General features: G+C 48.0%; 1 protein-coding gene across 1 annotated transcript; it reads right to left on the bottom strand.

Annotated features, from left to right (window-relative positions):
* Positions 1–8,156: 8,156 nt before the first annotated feature.
* On the bottom strand, positions 8,157–10,031 carry LOC123447513 (cation transporter HKT8-like). The gene is made up of 3 exons (XM_045124121.1): positions 8,897–10,031; positions 8,590–8,805; positions 8,157–8,518 (listed from the first exon to the last, which is right to left on the bottom strand). The coding sequence occupies exons 1-3, from the start codon at positions 10,012–10,014 to the stop codon at positions 8,320–8,322; spliced, it is 1,533 nt and encodes a 510-aa protein (XP_044980056.1). The 5' UTR covers positions 10,015–10,031; the 3' UTR covers positions 8,157–8,319.
* Positions 10,032–14,647: the final 4,616 nt, after the last annotated feature.

Genomic DNA, 14,647 nt, shown 5'->3' with positions numbered 1-14,647 from the left:
GTCACTCGGAAGGACTGCCTCTGCTCCGTAAACCAGGAAGAACGGGGATCGCCCTATAGATCTATTTGGGGTTGTGCGGAGACCCCAAAGCACCGAAGGTAGCTCGATGACCCATGCGCCAGCAGCATGTCCCACCTCTCGCAGGAGTCGAGGCTTCAAACCTTGCAGAATAAGTCCATTCGCCCGCTCTGCTTGCCCGTTTGTTTGGGGATGCGCCACAGATGCAAAATCCACTCGGATACCTTGGCCTGTACAGAAACCTTTGAATCTGTCCGAGTCAAAGTTTGTTCCTTTGTCAGTGATGTGAGGTACCTCGAATCTGGAGATGATGTCCCTGACAAACTTGATGGCCGTTAGGGCGTCGAGCTTCTTGATGGGCTTGGCTTCGATCCACTTTGTGAACTTGTCGACTGCCACCAACAGATGTGTGAATCCCCCTTGGCCTGTCCTGAATGGACCGACTGTATCTAATCCCCATACCGCAAACGGCCAAACAAGAGGGATTGTCTTCAACGCAAATGTTGGTTTGTGGGATTTGTTAGAGTAGAACTGACAGCCTTCACATCGGTCGACCATATCTTTCGCCATTTCATTCGCCTGGAGCCAAAAGAAACCAACTCTGAATGCTTTGGCGACGATTGCTCTTGAGGAGGCGTGATGACCACAGGTTCCCGAGTGAATTTCTTCCAGGATCAACTGTCCCTCCTCAGGGGAGATGCATCATTGAAGGACGCCTGAAATGCTTTCCTTGTACAACTGGTCGTCAATGACAGTGAACGACTTTGACCTGCGGACGATCTGTCTGGCTTGGACTTCGTCTTCCGGTAATTCTTGCCTCAGGATGTATGCAATGAATGGCACAGTCCACTCGGGGATGACAGCAAGAATCTCCATGATCAAATCAACCACGGCAGGTACTTCGACTTCAGTCGGGTCTGTCGAGCTCTTTAGTTGTACTGGTTCCTCTGTGAAGGGATCTTCTTTAACTGAGGGAAGGTGGAGGTGCTCGAGGCAGACGTCACTCGGGACTGGTCTCCGAGTGGATCCGAGTTTTGCCAACTCATCAGCTGCTTGGTTTTTCAGTCGCGGAACGTGGTGGAGTTCCAGACCTTCAAACTTTTTCTCGAGCTTCCTCACTGCATTGCAGTACGTGGTCATGGTGGGGTTCCTGACGTCCCACTCCTTCATCACTTGATTGACCACCAAATCTGAATCGCCATAGACCATCAAGCGACGGACGCCGAGTGAGATGGCCATGCGGAGTCCATAAAGGAGAGCTTCATACTCTGCCTCGTTGTTGGAGGAATCAAAGTGTATCTGCAGCACATACTTGAGTTTGTCGCCCTTTGGCCATATGATCACAACGCCAGTGCCGGAGCCATTCAACATCTTGGACCCATCGAAGAACATTGTCCAATGAGCCGAGTAGATGTGGGTCGGTTGCTGTTGTTCTATCCATTCTGCTATGAAGTCAGCCAGAGCTTGAGACTTTATAGCTTTCTTGGCCTCGAACTTGATGTCGGAGTATAACATCTCCATTGCCCACTTCGCCACTCGACCCGATGCATCCCGATTGTGGAGGATTTCCGACAACGGAGCATCAGAAACGACGGACACCGAGTGGTCTTGGAAATAATGAGCCACCTTCTTCGCAGTCATGTAAATCCCGTAGATAAGTTTTTGATAGTGGGGATACCTCTGCCTGGAACGAGTCAGGACTTCGGAGACATAATACACTGGCCACTGAACTTTGTATGCTTTGCCTTCTTCTTCTCATTCGACTGTGTGAACAGTGCTGACAACTTGATTTGTAGCCACGATGTACAGAAGAAGGGGCTCTTTACTGAGCGGAGCAGTAAGAACCGGCTGGGTGGAAAGTAGGACTTTGAGGTCGTCGAATGCGATTTGGGCTTCGTTTGTCCACTCGAAAGTATCTGATTTCTTCATGAGTCGGTACAGAGGAAGTGCCTTCTCGCTGAGTCGATTGATAAACCTGCTGAAAGCCGCTAGGCAACCTGTGAGCCTTTGAACATCGTGTATTCTGACCGGCCGCTCCATTCGGACGATGGTCCCGATCTTTTCGGGGTTGACATCGATCCCTCGTTTAGAAACGAAGAAACCGAGTAACTTTCTGCTGGGAACACCGAATGAACACTTGGCTGGGTTGAGCTTGATATCGTACCGACGAAGGTTGGCGAATGTTTCTGCCAAGTCAGTCAGCAGGTCGGAACCTTTGCGTGACTTGACTACGATATCATCCATATATGCCTCCACATTCCGACCGATCTGGTCGAGAAGGCATTTTTGGATCATGCGCATAAAGGTTGCTCCTGCATTCTTCAAACCAAATGGCATAGTGATGTAGCAGAAGCACCCGAATGGGGTGATGAAGGCTGTTTTTAATTCATCGGGGCCATACAGACGGATCTGATGATAGCCCGAGTAGGCATCAAGAAATGACAAACGCTCGCAACCCGCAGTCGAATCGACAATTTGATCGATGCGGGGGAGCGGAAAATGGTCTTTCGGGCAGACCTTATTGAGATGCTTGAAGTCGATGCACATTCGGAGCGACTTGTCCTTCTTGGGCACCATGACAACATTGGCGAGCCACTCGGAGTGGTGTACCTCGCGAATGAAGTTGGCTGCCAAAAGCTTGGCCACCTCTTCTCCGATTGCCTTCCTCTTGTGCGCGGCGGACCGACGCAGGCGTTCTCGGACAGGCCGAGCGGCAGGATCCACATGCAGTCGGTGCTCAGCCAACTCCCTGGGTACACCTGGCATGTCAGAGGGCTTCCATGCGAAGATGTCCCAGTTCTCACGGAGGAATTGGATGAGCTCGGCTTCCTATTTAGGATCGAGGGTGGTGGAGATGTTCGTCGGGGCAGCGGTGTCGTCCGTCGGGTGGATGCTGACCTTCTTCGTCTCTCCCGCCGACTGGAATGCGAACTCCGAAGCTGGCTTCTTCGAATGCATCAAGTCAGCGGGGTCGACTGTCTTCTTGTACTCGTCAAGCTCGAGGACAGCCATATGCTGATCGGCGATCCTTGATCCCTGCTGCAGACACTCCTCGGCCCGCTGTCGATTGCCTGTGATAGTGATCACACCTTTCGGGCCTGGCATCTTCAGCTTCAAGTACACGTAACATGGACGGGCCAGAATTGCGTGGTACGCGCTCTCGAAGTCCACCACCTCGTACGTCAGTTTTTCCTTACGGAAGTTCTTGTCGGAGCCGAAGACGACGTCCAACGCGATCTGGCCGAGTGACTTGGCCTTTCGTCCGGGGATGACTCCGTGGAACTGCATGCTGCTCTCGCTAAGTTTGGACATTGGAATACACATCCCCTTGAGAGTGTCAGCGTACATGATGTTCAAACCACTGCCGCCGTCCATGAGGACTTTGCGCAATCGGACTCCTTCCACGACCGGGTCGACGACCAGAGCATGCCTCCCTGGGGTGGGTGCGTGTGCTGGATGATCCGACTGGTCAAAGGTGATCGCAGTCTGAGACCATTTGAGGAACGTGGGGTTGGCCGGCGTGGCCATGTTCGCCTCCCTTTTCACCAGCTTCAATCGACTCTTGCTCTCAACGTTAGCAAAAATCATCAGTGTTGCATGGACTTGGGGGAACGGATCCTCCTTGTCCTCATCATCCTATTCATTGCCCTTTTTACTCGGTTGCCCTTCGCCGAACCCCTGGATCAGGAGGCGACATTGCCGAGTGGTATGCTTCGGATATATGGCGTTGCCCTCTTCATCCATCTTCGTGTGAATCGGACATGGCTGTCCAGGATGGGGTTATTGAACTGCTTCTTCTTGGGGGTGAACTGAGCCTTCCCCTTGCCTTTGAACTTGGCATTGGTAACAGCTGCGCCTTCTGCCTGTAGAGTGGATGGAGCTTTCTGCTTCTGCTTCCGAGTGTTATTCCCATCCCCATCGGCGACTGCTTTGTGCTTGCCGCTACGGATGCGGTCCTCTTCTTCGCCATTTGCATAGCGTGCTGCTATCTCCATCATCTTGCTCATGGAGATGTCGCCTGTTCGACCAAACTTCAGGTACAAATCTCTATACCGCACGCCTGCCTTGAAGGCGCAGACTGCTTGGTGCTCTGTGACGTTCTCCACCGTGTGGCAGAGGGTCGTCCAACGCTGAATGACATCGCGCAGGGGTTCATTCTGCTTCTGGACACAGTGCTGGAGCTCCACGAGGCCAGCAGGGCGCTTGCACGTCCCTTCGAAGGTCCTGATGAAGACTCGGGCCAGATTTGCCCAGCTGTAGATGCTTGAGGGAGCCAACTGGTTCAGCCACGCTCGTGCCGAGCCGTCAAGCATCAGAGGGAGGTGCTTCATGGCGACGTGGTCGTCCCCTCCTCCGATCTGGACTGCCACCCGGTAATCATCCAGCCACGTTTCCGGCTTGGATTCTCCTGTAAACTTGTTGATCCCCGTCGCCAATCGGAAGTTGGGAGGGATATCAGCTGAACGGATGGCTCGGCTGAAACACTCGGGACCAGAGACGATGGCTCTGTTTCCACTCACATGGTCCATATCGCGACCCTCGCGGTGGGCCCGGCCCTTGTCGACCCTCCTCTGAGCGATATGCCCTCTTGCGTCGGGCATTGGATCGTAAGTGTCACCGACTGAACGCCGATCATCATGATGTCGGGGCCCGTAGGGCCCACCCCGCGGAGGGGTGCGTGAACGGCGACGATCTTCGGGATTTATGGAACGGCTGCCTCCCCTATGTCGCTGATGAGAACCAGGGCCGTGAACTGACCGATGCGTGTTCGCATGAACAGAACTATTGTGGATTTTGTTGTGCGATTGGGAGACCACCGAATTTTGTTGCTGCGCCGTGTGCAGCAGGGCGCGGATTTGCTCGATCCCCCTGCCAGCCTCTGAATCAGTCGGCTGGAGAGAATCGGCTATCTTGGCGGCGGCAGCCAGGTTGAGGACGGGCGTGCGATACACCTCCACGTTGCTCCGCCGAGTGTGCCGACTGGCAGAACGGCGGGGATGACGGTGAGCGCCGGATGTTTCGCCGACCTCGTGCTTGTTCCGGCCAGATTGGCGGGGACTTTCATGGGAGTTGGCCATGTGTACTTCTGCTGCAGGCCCGCGACCCAAGTACTCGGAAGGAAACTCAGTCGGAACCGAGTCCAAGCGCTGGGACGGCGGGGCAACCACCACCGACTCTAGGACTGCCACTTGTGAAGACGCGTTCTGGCACGCCTGGGCGTGTTGCACCCAACGCTGGAGCCGCGGACGGCGGGACCGCTTGTTGCGGCGCGTGATGACGGCACAGGTCGACACCGGGGCCGATTGCTGGAGAAGAAGAATACTGCGAGCGTCGGCACGGAAGTGCGTAGCCCCGCGGCTGGGGAGCGCCTCGACGTCGAGAGGGGCATCCCGGAGCCATGCCGAATCGTCGACGATGAAGGAGAGAGCGCCGAAGAGGATCTCGTGACCCATGCTCAAATCTCCACCGGATGGCATGATGAAAAAAGATGTAGTCGCAAACTCGCCGGAAGTCGCTTAGACGCCTGCCCCACGGTGGGCGCCAACTGTCGTGGGTATAAGCCTGACAGTAGATGTGTAGGGTACGAAAGGATGGACAGAGCCTTAGCTACGGCAAGGTTGTATGAGTTCAGACCCCTCTACGGCGGAGGTAATAGCCCTACGTCTCAGTGCTCTTGGGAGCTTGTTGTCGAGTGGAATATGAATTACAGTGAATTGCTAACCCTTGCACCAGTGGGGAAGGGTGGCTTATATAGAGTGCGCTACCCTTCACAACGGTTCGGTGCACAGGGGTGGAGTAGTGGCGAATAAATGCCTACGTTACAGGTAACGCATGTCTTAAATGCTAATAAAGGCACAGGGAAACGTATGACCGTTTCCCTCCAGGGGGGTTATGATGCACAGAGTGGAATCCAGCCGGTTAGTTTGATATACTCCGAATGCTCATCTCCGACTGGATGGTGGAGGATTCGTTACCGACTGGATGATGAGAAGTGCTTAATTCAGTCGGAACTGACTAAAGGGTCTTATCCCTTATGAAGGGTAGTCCTTGGATAGGACTTATAGGGCAGGCCTATGACCCACCCTAGGACGGTAACCCCATCAGGCAGTATGGATCGAAGCAGTACGATAAAACAAGAGCGACCGAGACGGACAGTACACAAAAAAACCATTGGATGGACAACCCAATAAAACAAGACGGACAGTACACAAAAAAACCGTTGGATGGACAACCCAATAAAACAAGAGAGCGACCGAGACACATGCAGTATATAGACCAACGAAGAACGTCGGACAGTATGGATCGTAGCAATCCAATAAAACAAGAACGACCGGGATGGATAGTTTCAAAAAGAACCGAGCGGTCGGCAATACTCCCTTTGTGAAGATATAAAGTGTCGCTATGAAACATATGTGACAATCATAAACATATGAGATCAGCTTATGTTAGGCAGAGAACCTTTATAGAGACAACCATATATTCCACAAAGGTTGCAATGATGAACGTAGCTTACTACTTCTAGACGAGACGGTAATTTAATCTGGTCCCGTCACTCCTCAAGTAGCGAGGTGGCACTAAACACAAGTCCAGTATCTTAAGTTCGCTGAGTTCTTTTCATGGGAAACTCGGCCAATATACGATTCCTCACATTTCAATTAAGAAATTAAAAATAGAAAAATATTTACCAAGTTGCCGTTAGTCAAAACAAGGCAAACGAGAGCCACCGTCATGGCTTTGTCCATTGCTGCCAGACATGACCCACATGTCAATGTTCATCGAGTTGTTTCTGTCAGGAACTCGGAAACTATTTTCTACACCGGGCCACTTTTGATGTTGTTTTGTGAAAGATTATTGGAAAAATCTATGGAGAAGCGCGGCATCATAGCTTTCTCATGCGACGGCTTGCAAAGCCCGGTGCACGTGCAAGAATATTCTACCTTATGCTTACATTATCATATTAAATATTTTAAAAAAATTAAAAATAATTTATCTCATAGATTAATAACTTGATTGGAGATTCATCCTCACCGCTAGGTTCTTTGCGACGAGACTTTCAAAATAAGATCCCATGTTGGCATGTTTCGTTGATTTTTTTCGATGTTTCTAGTTGCCACATTTATATCATCATAGTTGTAATCTTACGGATGTACAGTTGTCACAAAAATTATACATAGTTATCAGGACAATAACTTTTATACTTTTTAAGCATTGCAATGTTATGTGGAGCGAAAAAGCGGGTATTAAAGCACTAACAATAAGCAAGTAAATGCATGAACCATCACTAGTACAATGAATCATGTTTTTTAGTGGGGTATATCGACATTCATAAACCTGATAACCAAGTTAATTTACTGTGAGAACTATGTGATAAATAATGTGACAAGTAAGTGATAGTAATCTCGCAAGTACCGTCGAAAACAAAATACATCGAAGCATGTCGACATGAGATCAAGTTTTGAAGATTTCATCGTGAAAAAGTCAATGGTGAAAGCGGACCATTAATTGAGATAACAGTTTGGAAGAAAAAAATGCAAAATTAAAATAATATTTAATGATGTCACATTTGCGTAATGTTGCATTCATGTAAGAGATGAATCAAAGGAAATCACCGCACGGGAAGACTAATATGCGGCGTCGCTCCCTAGTGATGTCCAAGATTATTTGGTTGGATCCATCAACATTAGCGCATGTGTGACGTTCTTGAAGACTTTTTTGTTGGAGTAGCGTATTTTTTTTTGTTTGTTGGATCACATATGTGGACCGATGGATTATGAGCGATGATCATAGGGTTTCTACTTCCTTGTACATTTTCCGAAGGTACTGCTAGAGTCATGTCCAATTTGGATGGCCTCCGATTAATTCTTATTTTTCTAAGAGCAGTACAATAGTATAGCCAGGTGCTGGCTATAAGCCATTGACATGTCATCTATAGTCCGTCTTATAGCCAACATGTACAATAGTTCATTGCAAAAGTGTACTACTTCTTTATTATATGGTCCACCATTTATACTCACAAAATGCCTAGGAGCACGTACTAGAGCTGACTCTTAGCTAAGAGCCCGCTTACCTTCTCTCTCCTCTTCTCTTTTCTCTAACTAAATAAAATAATATTACTTTTATCCAAGCACCCTCTCAGATCTATTGTACTTGCTTAAAGCAATTTGTTCAGACCATTGATACGCTCGGCATGCATAATGGAAATATGTTCACACGGCCGGGGTTAGGCTAGAGCGAGATGTAGCTAGTCTGGTGTGTGTGAAGAGAGATCATTCGGGTTTCGGGAATCGGGAATGTGCTATGCTACACTATCCTCCATGCCTGGCCGCCATGCATGCTGAATTTCTTGAGCCTGCCGTAGAACATGACGGCTATGAGGGCGAGCTTCCCTTCCCTGCTCCACTTCCCGGAGAAGCCAACCCACGCGTCCCTGCAACTGCCGTCGGGCGTCACCTGCCGGCCGCAGCTGTACCCCGTGCTGAACCCCACGTTGCCGTACGCACTGCATGCACAGTTCACACAACGTTGGTGTCTCATGCGCTTCTACGTTCTGTTAATTAATTGATTGATTACCTGATAACCTCGACGGCGATGCTGAGGACGTTGAAGTTGAGTGGGTCATCGGAGATCTGCCGTCTCTCGGTGATGCACACGACGACGACGAAGATGGCTATGCACGAGAGGGGCGACATGAGAAGCTTGTGCCATATGCTTGTCCTTTTCTGATCTGTTCCCACTTGTTGGTTACTGTCTTCCACTGGTAGAAATGTAGTATAAGGTGGTAGGTACCTGCAGGGTGGTGTGTAGGCACGACACGAGCATGAGCGAATATTCCCGTCAAAAAAAGCATGAGAGATTTTAGTGGAGGTACGTAACACACATCATGACCATGTAGACCACCACGACGGCCGACGACACGGTGGAGAGGTCCACGACCATCTCGCCGGCGTGCCTCGAGTTGACCGACATGAAGAGAGCCGCGACGAGCTTCTGCGCGGCGGTGAGCCCGCGCAGCCCGTCGGAGCCCCACTCCATGGCGCAGAAGAGCGACAGCTGCGCCAGCACGAACACGGCCACGGTGAAAGCCAAGAACCTTGTATGCCGGCTTGTCAGGAGGTGGTCGTAGCCGATGCTCCGCAGCTCACCGAGTTCAGGCCTCTTGGTGAACCGCTGGAGAGCCCAGATCGCCAGCCTGAGGAAGACGGGGAAGAGCGTGTTTCCGAGGAGGACGTGGGGCATGACGAGTAGGAGGAGTCCCGGGAAGGACCGGAAGGAGGCCATCCCTTCGTTGTTCGGCATGAAGCCGCAGTTTGCGAACGTCGAGACGATGGTGAAGACGGAGAAGGTGTGCATGCTGATCCCCTTGCCGGCGAGCACCGTCCTCGCGCCGGACACGACGCTCAGGTAGACCAGCATCAGGGAGTAACCGGCCGGGTGCACCACCGCGTGATAGCCGACCACTATGAACAGGAGCAACCTGGTGAGGAAGGCCCGGCCGTAACGGGGCTGGTCCTTGAACCCTTGCTCCATACGGTCCTGTGCAGTGCCGTCGTCCATGCAGATGCTAGCGGCCGTGAGCTCTAGGCTAGATGGTGCTGGTTTCACTTTGGCACCATCATCATGTGGTGCTTGTGCTTCTTTTTTCTTGGACTTGACGTAGGTGAAGTACATGCCAAGCATGCTAGTGAACACCTCGCCACCAAGAAGCATGAGGAGGGTTAGGAGGAGGAGCTGGGGGTTGGAGAAGGACTCCATCTCCACCGCCTGCATGCTCGACACCGTCGTCGCCGACACCGACGTGAAGATCAGGTCTAGGTCCGTGGGCATGTTGGTCTTCATGGGGAGGGCTCTCAGCATGACGAAGCCGAAAAAGGAGATGGACACAAAGTAGAGGAGCTGGGGCCAGAACGGGTGCACATGGAAAAACAAGAGTTGGTAAGCCCTCTGAACCCTGCTATGTTGAGTAGTGGTACTGCCGGAGACATGCAAAGAACCCATTCCCAATTGAGTAGTGTGGAGAGTTGTTGGCTTCTTCTGTTGGAGGCAATCAGAAACTACTGGGCCATTTATACACGAGAAAAGGGGCGCTGGGGTGTGGGGGTGCAGCATGTGCTGTACTATGTTCTGGTGTAGCTTGGCCACTTGAGACTGGCAAGTTGCGCAGGGGATAGCACAAGTGTACTGGGAGGTGTACCATAATTATTGTGTTGATTACGAAGTGCAATTGCAAAAGCTAGCGCACAACGGGCTCATGGAAGGCATATCTTATGGCGAAAATTAGCTACCAGAGCAGACTTCTGGGAGAAACAACAATGGAATCTAGTGATAAGTTCCACGTCTATATCGCTCACCGATGCAAATAGCAAGTGAAATCTACAGGGCCTCGCTACGACTGACAAGTGGCTGAAGGAAGGACACATACACGCATCGCATGATTTATATTTTTTCACATGGGGTATGGACTTACCATATACAAACAATTAATCGCATATTTATTACCCCATCCGTTTCTAAATATAAATCTTTTTAAAGATTTCACTAGGACTACATATGAAATAAAATAAGTGAACCTACATTCTAAAGTATCTTTATATGCATCCTTACGTAGTCTTGTAGTGAAACCTTTAAAAAGGCATATACTATTTAGGAACGGAGGGAGTATACACCACATAATATGGCACGTGCAACCTGCCCTGACGAGCATACCCGGGTGCCTTGCCAGTCATGGGGCGGCTCCATGGGACGCTCCGCCCGTTGCCCGGCGCACGATGAGTGAGTTGGGTCCACGTGAAAACAGCTTAGCCCCCCCTCCCCGCGCGGGGCTGGCTCTACTGCGACAAGCCTGGCTTGCGGTGCCCTCTTGTTAGGACATGTATAATGGTGTTGTTTTAGAAGTGCTACATAGGATAAATGATGATGTGAAGGAGAGATTTGTTTTTTTTTTATTTAAAAAAAGACAAGAGATGATCACCTAGCACAATATGTCTCATCATATTGTTAAGACTAGTTAGTTCTTTTGGAAAAGAAGGAACGTAGCCCCTGGTCTCTGCATCAATCGATGCATGCAGCCATATTATTAAATAGGTCCGAAAACAAAGTCATAGATCCACGGCGGGCTCAGGAAGTGAGCAAACAAAACAAGTGTGTAAAAAAGATAACAGACTGCCATATTCAGCAAAACCAAAAGTAGGGTACGATGCCTATACATCTAGCCTATTATTAGCTCGTCATCCAAATAGGCTGAAGATAACCCGTGCGACCGTCTTTCATCGGTTGCACCCAATAACCATATGCTCCCCGAAGTCTGCATGAGTGAGTAACGACCACATACGGATCCAAGTTGTGGCCGTGTAGATAACCTGCAAAAAATTGTTGAAGTTCATGCCATTAAAAATCATATCGTTTCTAGTGTTCCATATAACCCAAATATTGCACTTATTCCAATCCATATATGATTCCCTATAGTTACGTCTACTTCACCGAGCCACGTCCCAAATAACGTATTAATGCTCGTTGGTGGATTAATATTGAAGGCTATATGAACAGTGCGCCGTAATAGCTTTGCTAGTGGACAGTCGAGAAAGTGGTGTCTTATTGTTTCATTTTAATCGCAATAGCAATATCTAGACTGCCTACCCATCTCCGCTTTATCAAATTATATTTGGTTAATACTACTCCTTTGTGTAGAAGCCACATGAATATTTTGATTCTAAGCGGCACCTTATTTTTTCAAATATGAAATGATCTGAAAAGAGGCCCAAAGTCAATTAAATCCATGTACATGGACTTCACTAAAAATATACCATTCATAGATCATTTCTAGGGAATATTATTTGCCTGGTCAGAAAGTTGAACATCCATCAATCGTCTGACCAAATGCAGCCAGGAATTCCAACGTACTCCCACTAGTAACCGCCTGAATTGGATATTAAGAGGTACTGGATGTAATACTGTGGCAACATAATCTTCCTTACGTTATATGTTATATAGGGAAGGGTATTGTAAAGTTAGAGGCGTATCCCCAAGCCATGTGTCCTCCCGGAATCTGATCGTGGTACCATTTCCAACTATAAACTTCACCCGCTGGAAAAAGCTTACCTTCATGTTCATTAACCCCTTCGAAAAAGTTGAGCCATTAGGTCTACCTATAACATGGGCCAATGTCTTGCACTATAAGTACTTATTCCTCAAGATTTGTATCCACGTCCCTTCAGTCTCAGTAGATAACTTGTATATCCACTTGCTAAGCAGGCATCTATTCTTCACTTCTAAATTCTCAATCCCTAGACCCCCTTGATCTCTGGGTCTACAAATAATACCCCACCTTGCTATTTCTTCTTAGCCTCATCACATAGCCAGAAGAAACGAGATCTATAGAAGTTTAGTATTTTTCGTACACCTACTAGTACTTCAAAGATAGATATAAGAAACATCGGCAAGCTTGTCAAAACCGAATTTTTCAACACAAGCCGACCTCCATAAGACATTAGTTTAACCTTCCAGCAACTTAATCTATTTTTAATCTATCTTCAATACATTTCCATTCCTTATTTGTCAAACTTCTATGATGAATGGGAATCCCTAGGTAATTAAACAATAATGATCCCATTTCACATCCGAATAGTTGCCTGTAAGCATTTTATTCCTCATTTGCTCTCCCAAAGCAGAAATTAGCTTTTGTTAAATTTTATATTTTGTCTAGACAACTGTTCAAATAATCAAAGTACAAGCTTCATATTCGTAGCTTTTGCGATATCGTGTTCCATGAAGATGATTGTGTCGTTCATGTATTGTAATATGGACACTCCCCCCTCTACAAGGTATGAGAAAAGTCCTCCTACTTGGACATTTTGTTTAGCCCACCCAATAAGGACCGCCAACATATCTGCTATTATGGTGAACAACACGGGAAACATAGAGTCTCCTTGTCTCAGTCCCTTGCCTGTCTGAAAATAATGACCTATGTCATCATTAACTTTAATTTCAACACTACCTTTCTGAATGAAAGCATCCACATTAACCCTACGGGATTCGTTGAACCCCTTCATGCATAAGGCTTGTTGAAGGAATGACCATTTGACCTTATCATACGCCTTCTCGAAGTCCACTTTAAAGATAACTCCATCAAGTTTCTTTGTATGGATTTCATGTACGTTTCATGCAAGACAACGACCCCTTCTAGGATGTGTATTCCACGCATGAAAGTTGTCTGGGTTGGTTGGACTATCGAATGGGCTATGTGCTTCAACCTTTTCGTACCAACCTTAGTGAAAATTTAGAAACTCACATTGAGTAAACGTATCGGACTGAATTGCTCAGTGCAAGTAGCCTCCACCTTCTTTAGCAACAACGTTATTGTTCCAAATTTTAGGTGAAACAACTTTAAATGACCATTAAACAAATCATGGAACATAGGTAATAGATCTCCCTTTATAATATGCCAACACTTCTTAGAAAATTCATCCGAGAACCCATCAGGTCCCGGGTTTCATTTGCTATTGCGTCAAACACCTCTTTCTCAGTGAACAGAGATGACAAGATGCCATTCTCATCTGGACCGAGCTGAGTTATGTCACCTGTTACACACTCATCCAGAGAAACAAAATTCTCTTCGGATGCACCAAAAAGTTTCTTGTAGTATTTTGAGATGTACAATTTTAAGTTCTCATTCCCTACAGTTGTACCCTCACCCTATTCGAGTTGAATTATTTTCTTCTTTCTATGCTTCCCATTCGCGGTCATGTGAAAAAATTGTGTGTTGTCATCCCCACGGACTACCTTTGTCACCTTCGCTCTAAGAGCCCATTTCATCTCCTCCTCCCTCAGATGAGTTTGTAACTTCTTCTCAGCCTCATTCTCAATATTACGGTCTGACATATTAAGAAGTGCAAACTCAACTTTGACGTCCAGCTCATTAATGAGTTGAACGAGACTCTCCTTTTTCCATTTTATATAAACCACTTTGATTCTTGGCCTATCCTCTCAAGAACTGGCGCTAGTGTCTAATTTTGTTTTGCCACCTATCAATACTAGATGAACCACCAGATTCCTTGGCCCATTCTATTGCAATGAGATCCATGAATCTTTCTCTCACGAACCAACTTAGTTTGAAAGAGAAAATATTTTTGTTACCCTCATGAGGGTGTGTGATCGGAAATGGCCCTTTGTAATGCATGGACTGTTACCAACGGATACTTCTGCTGCTAGTCTACACTGATGAGAACCCGGTCCAACTTCTCATATGTTGGTACTGGTAATGAATTAGCCCACATGAATTGTCTACCAGTCAGGTCAATCCCCCTGAGATCGAGACTCTCAATAATCATGTTAAACATAAAAGACCATCGTCCATCGAAGTTGTCATTGTTTTTCTCCTCTTGCCTTCAAGTGATGTTAAAATCTCCTCTTACATGAAGAGGGAACCTTTCATCTCCACAAATTCTTATCAAATCTGCGAGGAAGTCAGATTTCAGCTCTGGCTGGGCTGCCCCATAAACAACCACCAGAGCCCATGTGAAGCCATCAACTTTTGACCTAACGCAAAATTTGACAGCAAACTCTCCATATACTACATTCAAGACCTCCACTGTTTCACACTTAACCCCAAGTAAGATCCCATCAGATCGACCTC

Source organism: Hordeum vulgare, chromosome 4H (genome assembly GCF_904849725.1).
Source record: "Hordeum vulgare subsp. vulgare chromosome 4H, MorexV3_pseudomolecules_assembly, whole genome shotgun sequence".
Lineage (NCBI taxonomy): Eukaryota > Viridiplantae > Streptophyta > Magnoliopsida > Poales > Poaceae > Hordeum > Hordeum vulgare.
The sequence above is the reverse complement of the archived record's forward strand: the minus strand, read 5'-3'. Positions and strand labels throughout refer to the sequence as shown.